The sequence below is a fragment of the Mesoplodon mirus genome (assembly GCF_964341445.2).
Source record: "Mesoplodon mirus genome assembly, chromosome: 11".
NCBI classification, from domain to species: domain Eukaryota; kingdom Metazoa; phylum Chordata; class Mammalia; order Artiodactyla; family Ziphiidae; genus Mesoplodon; species Mesoplodon mirus.
In genome coordinates, this window is record NC_138987.1 from 72,458,886 (window position 1) to 72,477,899 (window position 19,014).

Below are 19,014 nucleotides of genomic sequence, written 5' to 3' on the forward strand. Positions count from 1 at the left end.
GACCTGATCAAGTTGAGAACAAACTGAGGCTTCTGAGCCTGAAGGCCTGAACTTCTGAATCTCCAGAGTAAACGCTGTGACACTTATTCGGGGAAAGGAGAATCCTCCATGCCAGTGCTATTAGCCACTATAAATACTTAACGTAGGCAGTGAGAATAGTGCCCCAAATACAGGGTACCAAGTCATATCTCTTTTACTCACAGGCATCAGCTTGGCAAGGATCCAAGATTTCCCTCTCGAGGCTCCCCTCCCTCTACTGTCCCTACACTCCAGGGGTTTATGCTGCCCGGACAGGAGGTGCCTGTGGCTTTCTCCCCTGCTCCGGTTGCTGCCTTTGCCTTTCACAGCCGCACGATGAGAGCTGGTTCTCTGTGTCCCGTGGAGCCTGCTGTTCCTTTCAGGGACGTCTGGCCTCAGCTCCATCATGGGCTGTGAGGGTCCTTCAGTGGACGATGACGTCACTTGGCCATGTCCCACAGATCATAACCCCCTGGGCATGCTGTGGTAGCACCGCACGGGGCATGCAGCCATCATATAAACCAAACCTCTACTGCCTTCTTATCTTTTGCATGGATCCACCATGGCTGGCAGCTGCTTGATTTTTCTTATTCAAACTTAGAAACGCAAAATGCTAATTCAAGCCTTGTTTCTGGATAATGTAGAGCTCTCCATCCACCTTCCTAGGCATGGTTACTCTAATTTCTTCGGGTATCCTTGCATCCTGCCTGCAGCTTCTTTATGCTTCTCAAATACAGAAAGCTGGGTAAATTTCTAGCCAGATGAGGGGCCCATCTGTTCACTCTCCCACAGATGCAACAGCTCCCTGAGAGTACTGGGCAAGTCACCCAAACCTTCCAGGAGTTTTCTCATCAAACGAGATTGCTCCTCAAATTCTCCTGGCTATTTCAGAGTTAAGCTCCATCCTGTGATGATGTTCTGTGGCCTGTCCCTAGAGAGGGCATCGATTTTTCACCCTCTCCAGAGAACAGCCATAGAAAAGTAACTGAAATGTTCCAACAGATAGGAAATCTTGCATCCCTTGTTTAAATCCTATTCAAAGGTCACTGAAAAGCCACCTAAAGATAACTGGCTCTAGACAACAGTTCCAGAATGAAAAATGAGCAGGTTCCCAGGGGAATTAAAAAAAAAAAAAAAAAACCCAATCCAAATGCCATGTTTTCAGCAGAAGTTTTCCGGTGGAGAACTCATATTTGATGTTGCAGAGGCCAAGGGTTTTATAAAGGTCCTGGGGAAACGGCATACGGGTAGTGGAAGGAGGGGCTAGTCTTATGGGCAGGATTTTGATGGGGGAAGATGTTCTAAATCAATGAGTAAGACTTTTCCGGTGACCTTTTCCCCAGCAGTTCACTTTGGCCAAGGATGCCAAGAACCCCATTTATAGGGATCACAATGTAGAATTACTGGGTTGCTGGGGGCAAATGTAAAATCTGGCCTAGACAGAATGTAGCTGCTGGGCAGGCTCCTGCCAGCTGGTTCCTGCCCCACATGTCTGGACCCCAGATACAAGAGGGTTCCTGGTCCCACCTGATCCAAACTCTAAATAAAAGAGGGCTCATAGCCTCGTATGGTTTGAACTTCAAATGCATGAGGATTTTTCAGGCCCAGAGTCGTAGCTTTTGGTTCACAGTGAGAGGTGCATGGGCTGAAGTCACACTGTAGAGTCAGGAAAAGTACCTGTCTCATGTCTCCAGTAATCGGGGACTTTTCAAGCCTGACTTGTCTTGATTATCAAATGAGAATCACAATTTCTACTTCACCCATTTCCAAGACTTTTTAAAAAAGTAATGTATAAGAAAATATTTTGAAAGACATTCAAATGCAAGCTGTGAATTTTCTCCGAAAAGTTGGGACTTGGGCAGTTTGCTACCTTCATACTTCTGCTTCTCTCTTCTGTTACATTTTCTCAAGAAATCCTCAGTGTAGCATGGAGAGAAGAGAAGATTTGAATCCCATCTCTTCCACATAACAGCTGTGACACTGGACTAGTTATTTCAGGTCTTTGAACCCCTTTGTTAAATGGGATTAAGAATCCTTACCTTGGGGCTTCCCTGGTGGTGCAGTGGTTGAGAGTCTGCCTGCTGATGCAGGGGACACGGGCTCGTGCCCCGGTCCGGGAAGATCCCACATGCCGCGGAGCGGCTGGGCCCGTGAGCCATGGCCGCTGAGCCTGCGTGTCCGGAGCCTGTGCTCCGCAATGGGAGAGGCCATAGCAGTGAGAGGCCCACGTACCGCAAAAAAAAAAAAAAAATCCTTACCTTGTAACCACTTTATTAATCTGTTTGGCTGCATCTACTAAAACATATCCAATGACCCAGTGATTCCCCACCTAGGAATATACCTAACAGAAGTGTATACACATGCCCACTAAAAGACATCTCCCCAAATATTCATAGCAGCACTAGTTGTAATAACCATAAACTTAAAATAACCTAAATGGCCATCAATGATAAACTGTGGTATATTCATGTAGTGGAGTACTATACAGCAATGAAGATGAACAAACTACTACCATTTTCACCAACAATGAGTGAATCTCATAAACATGGTGTTGGGCAAAAGAAGCCAACACATGAGAGTACGTATCATATTATACCATTTCTATAAACTCCTCTATGGTGTTGCATTTCAGAATAGTGATTATTCCTGGGCAGGAGAAAGTAGTAACCAGAAAAGGGCATGAGCATGTCTTCTAGAGTGCTGGAAGTGTCCCATTTCTTGATCTAGTGGTAGTTACCTAGTATAATTCATTTTATTAAAAAGTATCAAATTGTGTACTAATGATCTGTGTACTCTCCTTCGTATATATTATACTTAAATAATGAACGTTTATTGAAAACAAAGGGATCCTTACCTTGAAGATGAGTTAACAAGTTGATGAGAAACTATGCCAAGTGTCTGGGACAGCGTCTGCAGCACAGAAAGCACACAGGACCAGTAGATATCATTATTATTATTATCATTAATCTTGTGGTCCCAGATTGCCATCCCTGGGGCTCACCAGCTGAGAGCTAGCTCCCAGGGAAGCTAGGACTGTGTCAGTCCTATGGAGTGGCTGCCCCAAAAATCTTGCTGCTGTGATGGGAAAGGTCTGGAAGTACCTTTTTCCTTGAGGACAATGTCCCCTACCCACTGCCCACTCTCCCTACCAGCACTTGGAGGAGTGGCGCTGACCTTTGGTTGATTCCCCTGGCACCTTACTGCCATACTTGAGTAGGAAAGGGTCCCAGTTAGCTGGTATTCACTCAGGCCCATGACATTAATTATTTCACATCAGATAGAGTTACTATGGAGGCCAAGAACAGAAGTACTTGCCAAGGCTTGTTAGGGATAACTGAGTCACCTGAGTTGAAACAGATACGTGTGATAATGACAGTGCCGCTAATACTAACCAAAGGCACCATTGTTTAAACTCTTACTGGTGGCAGACGCTGTGCTAAGCACTTACCGACATGACTCACTGAATTCCTTCAACAGTCCTGGGAGGCATCATATTGTTACTCACGTTTTGCATGTGAAGAAACTGAAGCCTAGAGACATTAGACCATTTTCCTAATTGTGTAGCCAGTAAATGTAGAGTTGTGATTCAAACCCAGTTCCATCTGATTCCAAACTCCAAGCTCCTGAACTTCCTTTATCCTCTCTCCGTTGGAGGAGGGAGGAAGGAAAGATGGAAGAACTAGTTTCTCCCTTTCTCTGAACTTGGTATAAGCAGGCAAACCATGGAAGGTTTTTTGTTTGTTTGTTTTAAAAAGCTTTTGAGCCAGGTAACTTTAGGAGGAGTGAGGGCATGAAGAGCTACTTGCATTGCTGACCTCCTGTATCCTTTTTATTTTATTTTGGCTGCTCCGGGTCTTAGCAGCCGCACGCAGGATCTTTTTTTAGTTGCGGCACACGGGCTTCTTAGTTGTGGCATGCATGTGGGATCTAGTTCCCTGACCAGGGATTGAACCCGGGCCCCCTGCATTGGGAGCACAGAATCTTACCCACTGGACCACCAGGGAAGTCCCTGACCTCCTGTATTCTTAGCTGGGAAAACGTTTTTCAGGATTTTGAGAAAATCCTTTTCCAAAATGGTTGTTTACAAAACCCCCAAAACAGATGTTCTGCTTAGGTGACAGGTAATAGTGATACCCCAAGAAAAACACAATTTCTGTGACCTTTGGAATCCAAAGTAACCTGAAGCAGCTCTGCTATTTACTTAAGAAGTCCTCAGTAAAAGTATAAAGAAAGCTAGATGAGTGAAGGAAAAACCAGCCACATGCCCCTGCATTTTCCAAGCTGTGGGCTAAGTGCACACGCTGTATAGAAGCTGGTGTCATATCCCGTGTTGTTGCTTACAGCCGACACCTGATCTTATGTACATACACTATTTCCCTTTCACTCCTGATATCAGGCATGAGTGAAGGTAGGGGAACTCACAGAAAAGGGAAACAGCAAACATCCTAATGGAATTTACATAAACTTCTTCTGCAGTTGAACTGTACCATTTGGTACAATTAGACAAACAACTTGCAAGGATTATGCAAAAATAGTGGCTTGCACATGTGAAATTGCTGTTATTGGACCATTTTTGAATACAAAAATAGCAATTTCATATAGTTAATACTACCTTCTAACAAGATACTCTGTGTTACTTTATCTTGGTATTAGCTTTGAAAGTCCTTTCACTTGTATTATGATATTCTCTCTGCTTGTGTGATGTTGCAAGATGGGCAGGACACCTGTTTCAATTTCCGTTTTGCCGTTGAGGGAATTAAGACACTAAGTGAATAAATAACTCATCTAAGTTCAAAAAGCTAGAGACCACAGAATCTTGGTGCTGCAAGGGACCTATAATAGATTAGAGTGTATTGGTTGCAATTAACAAAAAGAAACAAAGGACAAAACCAAAAAACAAACAAACAAAAACCCTCAAACTGCCTTAAGCAAAAACAAACAAAAAATCAAAATGAGGGGCTTTACTGGCTCCTGTAACCCAAGATTTAAGAGTGGATCCCAGAACTCAAATCATGCCATCAGGACTGGGGGCCCTTCATTCTCAACTCTGCCTTCCGCTGTGCTGGCTTCATTTCCAGACAGGCTTTTCCCTCATGTCCCAAAATGGTGCCAGCAGCTCTTGGGGATGTGACTTATAGGTTCAAACCTCATGGAAAAGAATCAGCATCTTTGAACCCGTCTTCCCTAAAATGCTGAGATCCACTTTGCTTGGATTGAATTAGGCCATGTGTCTACCTGGTGCAATTACTGATGCAAATAGTGAATGCTGTAGTTTGATTGATCAATCCTGCGTCCCCTACCCTCCTCGGGCTGGGAGTGGATTTCACCTGAATCACACAAACTGGGAGTGAGGAGATGCCATGACAGAAATAGGGTAGATAGATACCGAGGGAAAAATTTCTAACAAGTGCTTGCCATGGCACCTTAGAATCACTGACCCCAAGCTGCTCATTTTACAGATGAGGAAACAAAACCAGCTACATGCCCCCTGCCTCCCGACACTTGTCACTCCCCACACGGTCCCTCTGCCTCATACATGGCCTGTGCATTAGCTCCATGCAGCTGTCTGTGAGTCTAGGAAAAACAGCCTTGGAGGGAAGATTTAATGCACTGATTTCTTTGCAGTGACAAGTAGGAGTCACAGCAGCGAAGTGCAAGACCACGACAGTGAGAGACAGAACATGATGCCTGTGGACCAGTGCTCTCCTGCTTTGAAGTGGCAGCCATACCGAAGCGTTCCTTGGCATAGTTTATTAAACAGTCAATATGAAAAACTGTAAGTGGCCTTAGGAACCCTGTGCTTAGCTGGAGAATGAGGGGAGAAAGGCAGTGCTGACTCTCAAAACTAAAGCCAAGTATTCGAGCTTTGATGCCACCCCTGATCAAATGGGATGCATCAGTCAGAAAGTGTGTCTTACTCCTTATATTTTGCATTTTAACAATAAATAGTTGGGACGTGGGTTTCTGGCCTTCAGGAATCCAGACCTGTAATTCTAACTCATAATTTACTCACTAAATGATGGAGGAAGAGGGAATCTTTCTGAGATCTCATGCCCAGTTTAAAAGCTGGAAAATGGAGATTTCCCAAATCATTAACATTTAATCCTGCAGTTAGTTAACATAGAATAGTTTTGGGGGGCCGCATTAAATTGTTAGCTGCCCCAACATCTGTGCTGCAAATCAGTATTGTCAATTTATTGTCAATACAGCCTGCAGCGATCATAGTTGATGGTGGCTTTATATTAAGAGACTGAAATCAAACCATACAAAATATTCTTAAACTGGAAAATTTTCATCCTATTCTTATGCCATTATAGTTTCAAGAAATAAATGTGGACTTATGCATTATTGCTCTTAAACATCCTTCAAGCCTTCTCTTTATTCCTTAGGATATAATTTACCTACCCAACTCTTCTGGAATTTTCATTGATTACAAATGCCTTCTTGAAACACTGAAGCATGTTAATGGTTAAAGAATAGGATTTTCAATTAATAAACATAATATGAAATGAGAAACTCTGGGCTACAAACTTGAGGGTCTTCAGGGTATTTTCCAAACTCAAATATAGCTTCATTAAGAGCAAAACTTATCACTAGGACTTTTATGTTGGATGAACTAGATGGAAGAAATCTCTTCCCTAAAATCTAAGGAGTTAAACAGACTTTGGGAGTTGGTATGTTTAATAGGAGACAAAAAGAAGCAAGTTGCTACTTGTTTCATTGAAATGTCACAACTTGTATCTTTACCACTGTGTGCAATAGAAAAAGAAAGGAAGGATCCATAGATCTTGGTTTTGAGTCGGGCTTCATTTGATGATTTTTTGGCGATTCTTCCATATTCTATCCTAAGTACGAGTACCAAGGTATGGAACTGTCACACATATGCACAGTATTTTAATTGAAGCCTATAATGCTTCCTAGTCTGTATGTATTTGAGTTGATCAAGTTTTCAAGGTAACATTTATTTCTCTTCGTACTTGAGTAGGTTTTTTAAGTTTATTTGGACAGCCAATCTGTGCTCCACTGATCTGGAAAAAAAGGAGAACACAAGTAGTATCAACTCAAAGGTGTAGCGGCAGATTTATTTTAAAGGCTTAGCCGTAATTCACTTTTCTTAAGCAAAAAAGGAAGGCAATATTCTTCTGGATTAGAACTCAGGCCATCTTGAATTCACTACTCACATCACTGAGACAGAAAATCACTTGTCTCTTCTTAGATTATTATGTCTAACTTGTTACAAAAATATCATTTTCCTAAATAACCTAAAAGCAATAAAGTTAGGGGATTGAAATTTTATTACATCTTTTTTGGGGGGGGAATGATATTTACAACATGTGTTCAAAAGAGCTTTAAAAAGGCCAGTTTAGTTGACTTTATAGTTAACTTTTGATATCAAAAACAGAATTGCTACTCTTAGGTAGGTAGACTAGTTTCCATAACCAGAGATTTGTGTTTAAGATTCAGAATACTCTTCAACTGTATGGGTTGATTCAGTTTCTACTTACAGCTGTCCCTCAATTTCGGGCTAATGCTCATACATGAGCTGCAAATCTTACCTTCTTTCCTTAGAGTTTTTGACAGTGAAACATGGAAGATCACAGAAAGATATTTCCTTTTATTTTTCTCAACCAAGATAGTTCTTACTACCCTCTGTAGTAAAATGTATACAATTTAATCCATCCAGCCTTTCCACAAGCAAATTACAGATTAGTTCTAGAAACCTGAGTCAGTATGAGGTTCCCAGATGGCATAAGACATGTGGTCTTTATCAAATCCTTCATTCAGTGGTCTTTCCCTTTGCTGCTGGCGGGCACTGTGGTTGTCGGGCCTTTGATCAGCTTCTTGAGGGTAATCAGTGACCTAGTGAGTTGATCCATTGGTGAGGTGCTTAACTTGCAAAGAACACAAACACTCTTTTCCCAGGAGACCCATCCATATTTTCTGTCTCTGAAATTAGAGGAAAATTTAGAAACTCTATGTTGTTCATTAAATGGCAGCCATCCAAATTGAGATCCCAGGAAGCAAAGATCCACAGAGTGACAGAGGGCTAGCAAAGCAGTTAAGTACTGCCCTCCTCTGTGTGTTATCTGAGGAAGGAGCTCCCTTCCTGAGGAACATTTAGGAAACTTGATGCATTAAAAATCATGTTCCATATCTACAACGTATATGGAAAAAATTACCAAAGGAATTTTCAACTTTTATATTTTCTTCTCTACTCAATAATGTTACATGTTTAATAGGTTTTATTTTTACTAACATTTAAAAGTATTTAAACAAACATATAATACACAAAGCATTGCTATTGAAAATGATTTGATAAAACAAATAAAGCAAGAGTCTGATCAGCCACCCCACCATCATCCCATTTTTTTTTCTTGCAGAAGTAAATAGCATAGTAGGTATTCAGTGCTATTATCAGATCAGGAAGATAAAAAGGAAATGACCATACTTTAGTGAAAACATGTTTTCAATCAGTAGTCTGACTGGCTCTGGTTACTCTGGTTTAAAGCTTTTGATGGTAGTCCTGACCAGTCTGCTTTTTTCATATGACTGCCAGGAGGCTGAACATTCATTCATCTGAGTGATATGCATTCATTCATTCGTTTGAGTGTGGTGTTGCTGATGAAATTAGAGATTTTTTTTTTGAGGAGGAAAGAGATGAATTCTATCCCAGATATTTCATATGTCTGATTAATGTACTAACTTCTCAACTTCTAGCCTACGTCTTTCTGTTGTACAGTGGAGTCAAATTAGAAGTCTAGGGAGCACAAAGGGAAAAGGCAAGCTGAGGAAACAATGCTTCCATTTGGCAGGAATTGTGCTTCTTCCTCGTGAACATAAAAAGCTGGGAGCCAGCTGTACTCTGAAATACTATTTTCATTTCCTTGGTGAAAATTAACGAAATTGATTAAATATAGCAACAGGTACTTTCCACAATATATTTTCCTGAAATGTTTGTATAATTAATATTGTTCATGAAAGAAAATGTGTAGAAAATATTTGTGAAACCGGTTTCTTGCTTCCACTTTTCATAGACCTGATATAGGCTATCGAGTTGTTACAGACAAAGGATTTAATTTTTCACCAGCAGATGAAGCTTTTGTTTGCCAAAAGAAGAACCACTTTCAGATCACCATCCACATCCAAGTTTGGGGAAGCCCCAAATTTGTCAAAACCCAAATGGGTCCAAAACCAATAGAAATGTTTTACTTGAAAGCTTTTGGGATTAAGGTAAGTCTTTTATTTAGTTCAGTTTAATTCAGCCAACATTTACTAAGTGTTACAGTTGTCTGTTGCTGCATAACAATCTATCCCCAAACTTGGCAACTGAAAATAGTAACAGTAACTGATTTGGGTCACACATCTGTAACTTGGTCAGGGCTTGGCTCTGACAGCTCATCTCTGCTCAGGAGTCATCATCTGGGGCAGTTCATCTGGGCCTGGATCCAGTTTCCAAGATGGCTCACTCAGGTGTCTGTCAAGTCTGTGCTGGCCATCAGCCAGGAGCTCACAGGGGGCTGTAGCTGGGAGGCCTTGGCTCTTCTCCATGTAGATTTCTCTGTGGGACAGCTTGTGCTTCCTCACAGCATGGCGGACGGCTTCTAAGAATAAATGCTTCAAGACACAGGAAATGGAAGCTGCCAATTTCTTAAGCCTGGGCTCAGAATCTGGCAGAACCTCACTTCAAACTACAGTTTTAAAGTTTTTTAGTGTATAAATCTTACACTTCTTTTGCTGAGTGTAATTATTTTATTATTTTTGATGCTGGTGCATTTTCACATGCAGTAAGTTCATAGTTTTCACTGAAATCTCAAAGAGGTCTCTAACTTAAAAAAGCCAAGTTAATCTAGTCAATGCCTCCTCTTTTCCAGTTTAACAGAGGGGAAAACCAGGCCCAGTAAAGTCACACAGTTTATCCAAAATATTAAATGATAGAGCTGGGATTAGAATGCAGGTAGGATGACTCCTGAGTGATCAACGAGTATTTATTACATTATTACCTGAGATCCAGCTCCTTAGGGTGAGGAACATCCATTATCTGCATATTGTTTTTCTGACCTGGGCTCAGGCACTGAGTCTCCCAAAGTTGGGCTTCACTGCTGAACGCATCAGCTGATCTTGCTCCAAACCAAGCTCTTAAAGAAAACTAATCCAAACCAAACCAAAATAAAACAAAAAACAAACAAACAATAATGAAGTATATTTTTCTGATTATGGAATTAATATGAGTCCATTGTGAACATTATGGAACATAACAGAAAAGTATGAAGAAGAGTAAAATTCATTCGTATTTGGGATCCACCACTTGGTAGCCTAATTTTTCCTCATTTTTTTCTATTATTAAAATTAATCTCATATTGATAATATTATACTGTGAAAATGGCATTATATAATATTAAAGTCTATAAAATATTATTTACAAAGATGATATGGTTTTCCATTTTAGCGAGATACTACTGTATTAATTCCTGTATTATTGTGAATTTTGTTTATTGCCAATTTTTTATTGTCATTGATAAAACTGCAGTGAACATCCAGGTACATCCATCCTTGTATGAGGATAAATTCCAAAAGAGGGGTTACACACTGAACATATGATCGGTATTAAAACACTTGATGTTGGTGGCCCAGTTGCTTTCCAGAAAGACTATTACTATGCAAATACCTACAAGCCATATATGATAGGGCAAATCTCACCAGGCCCTTGCCACTCTCTTCACTAATAACAAGAGTTTGTAGCAACTACTGAATAAATGTCATTCCTATATTTATTTTATTGTTTTTTGTTGTTTCTTCTTATTAGAATGCAAGCTCTGCAAGGGCTGGGATTTCTGTTAGTCTCGTCTTCTCATCTGTAATGCCTAGAGCAATGCCTGCTGCACGGCAGGTGCTCAACAAGTATTTATAAAATGAATGACTGAATGAATGAATGAGTACATGTATCCTTTGAGCTGCCTTGCTCCTGTGTTTTACTAGTCCACTCTATATTCCCTGTTTACCTGAAATCCTCTGTTGTCTTGTGTTTTCTTTGTTTAGTTCTGCAGGTATTTGTTTCTTTTCTCCCCAGCAGCACACTGCTTTAAGGTGCCCTACATCCCTTCAGTGACTTACCCCTCCTGCAAAGTGCCTAACATGATGCCTTGGGAAACTTTTAAGTATTTGAAAATTATTTACTAATGAACTTTTTAATTAATAAAGAAATTAAGTAATTACTTTTTGTTGTTCTACACAGGTAGAGGCCACCAATCAAATAATTGCTATTGAACAGTCCCAAGCAGATAGAAGTAAAAAGATTTTCAATCCTGTTAAGTAAGAATTTCTTTTCTGAATTCCCTTGTGAATGTTTTGGGAAGAAGGCCTATTGCCAAATTTATTTTGTTTAAAATGAATTCTGCTGTAGGAACTAAATTAGTAATAATATGTTAATATTATGAACACATGCTTATCAACAAAAGTAGGTAAAATCCATTGAAATAATCGCAAAAAAAGTCTTATAAAAAGCTCCACTTTAAGGTCATCATTATTTATATGATCATTTATTACTGACAACCTTGCTAACAACTTTGGTTCCTGGAGATAGATTATGATTAGATCTTTCTTTTAATTTTTCATTTAAATCAGCGTGATGCTGATTGAATTGATTTCAAGGTTCTGGATCCATGCTGTGCTTACAATTCATTTTTTCTTGTTTTTTTTTTTTTAAAGCAGTGTTGATAGATTGCCTAATGGGTTCCAAAATAGAAAGCATACAGGACTGGGATTATTCAAAACAATGTGGTGGTCTAAAGCAATATGGCAGTAAAGCAAGAGGTTGCCCTATAGAATGAATGGGATTTGCTTTTCGACTGATTTGGTTGGGATGATTTGACCCTGAGTCAATCCTATTTGGGGGAAGAAGATGGTCTTACAGCCTGGACAGGCCAGCGGGAGCTCAGCCTGAAGCTCAAGCAGGAGCCGCAGGACAGACAGTGCTTCTCTTGCCTGGTGCATCTGTGTCTCCCTCGCTGCGAGGCTGTGTGCGCTCTTCCTTAGGAGCACGCTGCCTTCCACAGCCAGGTCAGGAGAGGGCAAATACGTGAAGGAGATGCGAAGGAGTTCATGGGGAACCTAGAGGAACCGCTTCAGTCAGGAAGCGAGAGCTCTAGCAACCGTGGCACAGGTGAAACAGCTTTTCTCCTGTTGTCGTGGTCAAAGAACCCGTCTGTGGGAGTGTGCGACCCTTATGAGTCCGAAACTCCGGGCTTGAGCTGCTGCTGGATGAACGTTTCTAACTATTCAAGAATTACTCCCTGGTAGCCATTCCTGACCAGGCTGTGGGTACTTTACTAAAAATCAGTGTCCCGCACAGTGTGATGAGAGCGGGGGACTGAACATACCTGAGAAGCTAAGAATGAGTCCAATATGATCAAAGACTCTGTGTTCTCTTACAGTCTCTCGGTATTTTTGTTGTTTGCTTTAGAATCGACCTGTTGGCCGACCAGGTAACCAAAGTAACGCTGGGCCGGTTACACTTCAGTGAAACCACGGCAAATAACATGAGAAAGAAGGGAAAGCCAAACCCTGACCAGAGGTACTGGCGTGGTGTGTATGCCTCAGGCTGGCTGGTTACTTTACCTGACGGCCCAGGGCCCTCCAGCGGCCCCTCTGATCCTGTTGGTCCTACCAGCCGGCAGGCTGGGCCTCCCTCAGTCGCTTCCCTACCTTCTCTCTTTCCGTGTGTTGACCCATCTCATTTACCCTTAGACATCTTTCTTCTTCCATCCTCACTCCCCACAATGCCTCCTCTCCTGCCCAGCGCCCGGTCATCTTGTCTTGATTCTCTCCATGATCCTCTAGAGGGACCATATGTTCGTGTCTCAAAGCTGGCCGAGGGTTGAGGATTGACTGCATTTCTTTTTTCTTTTTTTTTTTTTTTTTTTTTTTTCTTTTTTTTCTTTTTTTTCTGCGGTACGCGGGCCTCTCACTGCTGTGGCCTCTCCCGTTGCGGAGCACAGGCTCCGGACGCGCAGACCCAGCGGCCACGGCTCACGGGCCCAGCCGCTCCGCGGCATATGGGATCCTCCCAGACCGGGGCACGAACCCGTATCCCCTGCATCGGCAGGCGGACTCTCAACCACTGCGCCACCAGGGAGGCCCTGACTGCATTTCTTGAATTCTGTGTGGTGGCCACTAGTTTAATGACCCGAGCCCTGCAGCTCTGCTGTAGCATTTTTTTGAAAAGAAAATAAATTTGCATTAATGATTTATACCTGTGGTTCTCATAATGTGGTCCCAGGACTAGCAGAGATGGCATCACCTGGACACTTATTAGAAATGCAAGTTGTCAGGCCTCACCGAGAACCTACGGGATCAACAACTCGGGGTGGGGTCCAGCAATCTGTATTTTAACAAGCCCCCAGGTGATTTGATGCATGCAAGTTTAAGAACCACTGGTTTTAGAACATAGGTTTTGGAGTTGGAGGGGATTGAGTTTGAATATTTCATACTGCCATTTAGTAGCTGGGTGACCCTGAGCATGGAACTTAACCTCTCTGAGGTTTCCTATTCTGTAAAATGGGGACAATATCCATATTTTACTCCAGTAAGGTTGTTTCGGGGTTCTAAATGAAATAATGTAGATAAACTGCTTAGCCCAGTGCATGGCACATTTTGAGCACCCAGTAGATGATGGCTAATCATCATCATCATCATAACAATTACTACTATTACTGACTTACTTTAGATAAAGGGGAGAACTCTTGCTCTCCAGGGATTAGAGACTTTAGAGTGTTACAGAAGTTGGTGAAGTGTTTTTTGTTTTGTTTTTTTTTTTTATGCAGTTTTTAAAGCAAAAGCTTTTCTGATAGGGATAGTTTTTATTTTGACTTTCAAGAAATGGTCTAATAAGGGCCTAACTGTATAGCACAGGGAACTCTACTCAGTACGCTGTAATGACCTACATGGGAAAAGAATCTAAAAAAGAGTGGACATATGTGTATGTAGAACTGATTCACTTTGCTGTACACCTGAAACTAACACAATATTGTAAATCAACTATACTCTGATAAAATTTTTTTTAATGCATCATGCTTTATAAAAAAACAAAAAGAAATAGTCTAATCTTAAAAATGTCTCATCAGTGGTACACATGAAGAAGCAATTAAAGTCACAGTGAGGAAGGTTGCCTTGATAACAATCGGAAGGGAGGGTTCTGGTCTTTGACTAAAGTCATGGCCAGAGAATGTGAAAGGTGCAGTTCCCATGACCAACAGCAGATCAGGGTGGAAGGAGCCTGTATGGCTGGGCAATCCCTGCTGGGTCACCATCCATTATGGCCTAGGATGTGTGGCTTGGATGGCTGTGAACAAGGGGACCTGGAAGGTGGCTTTTTGTTGTGCAAGTGCACGGCAGCAGTGCTGTGTTGAGGGCCCAGGAATGCAGCAGAGTAAGGTCTGCACCAGGCCAGTGCAGATGGGCTGAACCCAGGCCCCCAGCAGGATATCTGCTCAGTGAAGGCTGCTTTGGGCCTGCAAAACAGCTCACACATCCCTCAAGCCGGGCAAAGGGCAGACCCAGAACAACAGCGAGTGAATCAACTCCTCTCTGGTTTCGCAGGAGGGGCAACTTAGAGCAGCAGAGAAACTCTTTAAATGCGCGAACCCATCTGGGTAAATTCACTCTTGATTAACTGTTGGGTGGCATTCGATTGCACAAATTATGTCTCTGTTGCCTGATGTGTTGGCATTGGTCTGCTATTTCTGAACTAGATACTTCATGTTGGTGGTCGGACTGTACGCTGCTAACCAAGACCAGTTCTACCTGTTGTCTGCTCACGTCTCTGAACGGATCATTGTAAGGGTAAGCTCAGTTCTTTGACTTTTCTGGATCCCACATGCTTTTTCACCTGTAAGTAGACTTTGCATTCAGTGGAATGCATGAAGTATGCAGTTTCTCAATTGCCAATGATGACAAAGATAATGACAGCAGTAGCAGATACTGTTATTTTTAGTTTTTACGCAGCGGTTCTCAACCAGAACTTTTGTCTCCCAAGGGTCATTTGGCAATGTCTGCAAACATTTTTGGTTGTCACAACTGGGGGTGCTACTGGCATCTGGTGGATAAAGGCCAGGGATGCTGCTCAACACCTTATGATGCACAGGACAGTCCCCACAACAAAGAGTTATCCCTCCCCAAACGTCAGTAGTGCTGCAGTTGAGAAACCCTGGTTTTTACAGTATGTTCTAGGCACTGGGCTAAATAATTTCTATATGACATCATTTTACATTGTTTCGTTTTTACATTACATTCTTTATACCCAGAGGAGCTAAGGCTTAGGAGGAAGAGAAAGTCATCCATGAGCACAAAGCTGATAAATGATGGAGCTCAGGTTATAATCCAGTTCCTCTGACCCCAAAGCCCACAGGCTAGGGAAAGAGGTAGGAAGGCATTCCATGCCCCAAAGTGATTGGTGACCCCAGGGACATCTGGGCCACTGCACAGCACATAGTAATGGCTCAGCACGTTTTGCTGAATGAATGATTGGTCACAGCTGTGGACGGGAGTCTTGGCAGCCACAAAAACATAAAGCTGTTGGCAGCTGTAACTGCATCTGTGAGGGGCCAGGCCGGCCAGCACCGAGCATGCCAGGGGCATGAGGTAACAGGTAACCACAGGCCTGGCAGCCCTGGGAGGGACTGCTTTGTTATGCATCTTTGAAGTGGCACAGGGGGACATGCACACTCCAGTAGGGAAAATGGTTTACGATAGGCACGTCCACTTACATGGCTCTTAAACTTTGGCGTGGGGACAAGATCTGCCCATCTGGGGAAGTGAGTCTTCCCTTGCTTGCCTTGAGCTATTCTGAAACAAAGGACCCTCTGTGTAATTCTTCTAGTCAATAAAATAAGGCATCTATTAGTGGAACTCTTGACACTGCATCTCAGAATTTCAGTGGAAGTAAAGTAATGATGGAAATGAGGTAAAACACTGATGGTGAGGGCCGGCTATGTGCCTGCCAGCATGCACACCCTGGGCTGTGTTTTTATGGGGCCTGATCTAAGCTGTGGCAAAACAGCCTCCTTTGCGGCAAAGGCAGGTGGAGTCCCCTCCTTTGGTCATGAGCCAAGGGCAGAGGTTCCTGCCCTTCCCTCAGAAGGGGTCAGAGGGGTCTTTGACGCCTTACCTGATGTAATCTGGGATTGCTTTGCTGCGCTAACAAATATGATTTAAGTCAAGTCTGGAAACCTAGGTTGCTTACTTTTTCTGATTCCTCACAGGAAGGAATAAAGACAGACAACGCCTTTCTTTTCAGAGTTAGGGTAGATTGGATATCATGAAAGTGCCTCTCTGAGCTGGAATTCATGCTTGAGTCAGGCAGTCTGCTAGTCACCTGCATACTTTAAATAATTTACCTGGTGTTGAGGTTTCTGCATTTCCTGCTGACAGCCCCTGCAAAGCTATACTTTGGCTGCCGTGCGAGTCTACACAGCAGCATCGTGAGAGGGGCCACACCCCTGTACATTCTGTTACCGGAACTCTCTGTTAACAGGCACCTTCTCGCATCCAAACCACAATAATCTTACTCATAATGATGACTTTGAGAAGTTGAAAGTTTCTGCAATTTACGTTAAGTATGAATACTAAAAAAATAAATTAGTATAGATTTGATGTCATATTATTCACTACATTTTTATTTTTAAAAAATGATTGTATTCCAGATTCAATGGCTTTCTTCCAGCCATAATTTTTGTTAAAGGGAATACCCTATTCTATATGTGTGCTGGGTAACACAAGGGTTACCTTAACAACAATGAGGAAAAAATGATAGTAATAATATCTTTCCCTCAAACTGGGAGTATCTTATTGATATTATTTCATTCTAACCCCAAAACGCTGAGTGAAAATGAATGCAGACTTTTGAATTTGTTTAATCATATAATGTTTAAACCAACCAAGAGAAAAACTGAATTTAAGAAATGGCATTATTGGTTGAATCAGTGAGTTTTAGAAATGTCCCCAGAGCACACGTCTTGCCCCTGAGATTCTAGAGGGCACTAAACAGGTATATGTATCATGGGTTGAGCAGAGGGCAGGCCAGTCTACATTCTATAAAAAAGCTAGATGTGCCCTCTTGGGTCATGGTCTGGGTCTGTTAGTTTGAGTTCTAGAATGAAGGAAGAAAAATGTGACAATTAAGACATTACAAGACCTGACCACATTACATGGAGACCTGTAAATTGCATTCAGCAGATCCAGATTCATTTTGAGACCCAAGAGTCATTTCTCCCCATAGCAGAAATTAACATAAGGGCAATTGTATGAAGGCTGGAGTAGATGAATTTCAGGGCTCCAGGAGGGGTTCAGGAGACCAGGCTGGTCAGAATTCTCCTTGGAGAGAGAATGGTGGGCAGGACCCAGCAATTATTCATCCGGGTTGTCAATCAAAACAGCTTTGGAAATATATTTTGGTCCCATACTGTAAACTGACCAATTTAATGGAAATTAAAATTTACTCCAAAGAACAGATTTATTTCCCAGGTCTTTGTTTTGGGGAGCATTCCCCAGCAGGATTCCTTCAGATTCTCCTTGTTAATGACTAGGCTTCCCTTCAGCTCTACTTTTCTTCTAAAACACATAATTAAACCTGGTTTGAAGTGCTGCAAGCAGGAGGGATGATTATTTTTGTCTGCCTTTCAAAGACACGCCAGGGTTTCCTAGTTTTGAACACTAATAAATTATTCCAGTTATTTTCCAGAATAATATAAATGGGCACGTCCCCCAAAAGTCCTCCTTTATTGCTCTGCAACCGCAGGGTCGTGAAGGTGGGAAACCAACACCAAGGGCCAGGAGAGACAAGGGAAGCAACGCAGTTGCAAGGATGGCAAGGTATGGGGGGAGAGCAGAGCCATTTCAGGTGCCATCTCAGTTTTCACTGGCTCTTGCCCATTTCTGACCACAAATCTCCCTTCCCTCTCCCAACACACTAGAGCTACACACACACACACACACATGCACACCTCTTCTGGAGTTCAGTTGAATTTTTATTTACCCAAAGGAATCAGTGTGTGGAGCAATGTCTGTTTCACTCTGCAGTTGGGATTCAACTGAACCGTCTACTAACTATGGAAGGGGTAACTCATGACCCCTTTCATAGTAGTAGCATGGAAGTAGTGTATGACATACAGAAGTCCTTCTTAAACTTTATGGAGAATAAGAATACCCTGGAGAGCTTGTGAAAACACAGATACCTGGGTCCCACCTCCACAATTTTTGATTCAGTAGGTTGGAGATGTCTGAGAATATGCATTTCTAACAAGCTTCCTGGAGACGCTGATACTGCTGGCCTGTGGGACCACACTTAGAGTAGCATTGGTAGATAGCATTTCTAGGCCCATTTTCGATAGTCTTTCCACAAGGTACAAGAATGAATTTCTTATGAACTGCCTTCCTCAGCTCAAGCTTTCCTATTATGCTCTTTGACTCCTCTTTAGAAGCCCAAACAATGGTAAAGCAAAAAAAATTCCAGCTTTCCATTCCAAACTGGAATGGCCTCAAATTACTACTAGTGTTTCCTATTCCAAGCATCTGCAGGGGGCACCATTTACATTGTATTCTTTGTGAACAGAGTTCCCTCGGAATTGTGCAGCTCTGCAGATGCGTTACTGAGGAGAGCAGATTCATTGACTGTAGGTTGAATGGTTGTTACTCTGCACAGCAGAGTGTGTGGAGGATGAACTTGAGACTATGCATCCTCCTTTTTATGAAGTGTTCATGCATAGTGATTTCATTTAATTCCCACAGCCCCGTGAGATAGGTAAAGAAGACACTATTATCTTTATTCTTCAGGGGAGAAAACTGGTACAGAAAGGTTAAGTAACTGTCCCAAAGTCACACAGCTAGTTTGTGTCACAACATAGACTAGAATGTTCGGGTCTTCCCTAAATATATGAGGCTGTGTGATACATAATAAAAGTATTTTAGAAACTTTAATTCATTCTGATGTTTGATAGCAATCAA

General features: G+C 42.1%; 1 protein-coding gene across 2 annotated transcripts in view; it reads left to right on the plus strand.

Annotated features, from left to right (window-relative positions):
* Positions 1-19,014, plus strand: part of MYRFL (myelin regulatory factor like) — a gene marked incomplete at its 5' end in the record, with an annotated part of 116,123 nt that overhangs the window by 45,648 nt on the left and 51,461 nt on the right. For both annotated transcript variants that reach the window (XM_082635916.1, XM_082635917.1), the window contains 5 exons: positions 5,644-5,794; positions 9,054-9,249; positions 11,252-11,328; positions 12,479-12,589; positions 14,766-14,856. In XM_082635916.1, the coding sequence (XP_082492042.1) occupies positions 5,644-5,794; positions 9,054-9,249; positions 11,252-11,328; positions 12,479-12,589; positions 14,766-14,856 (626 nt within the window). The remainder of the gene's footprint in view (positions 1-5,643; positions 5,795-9,053; positions 9,250-11,251; positions 11,329-12,478; positions 12,590-14,765; positions 14,857-19,014) is intronic.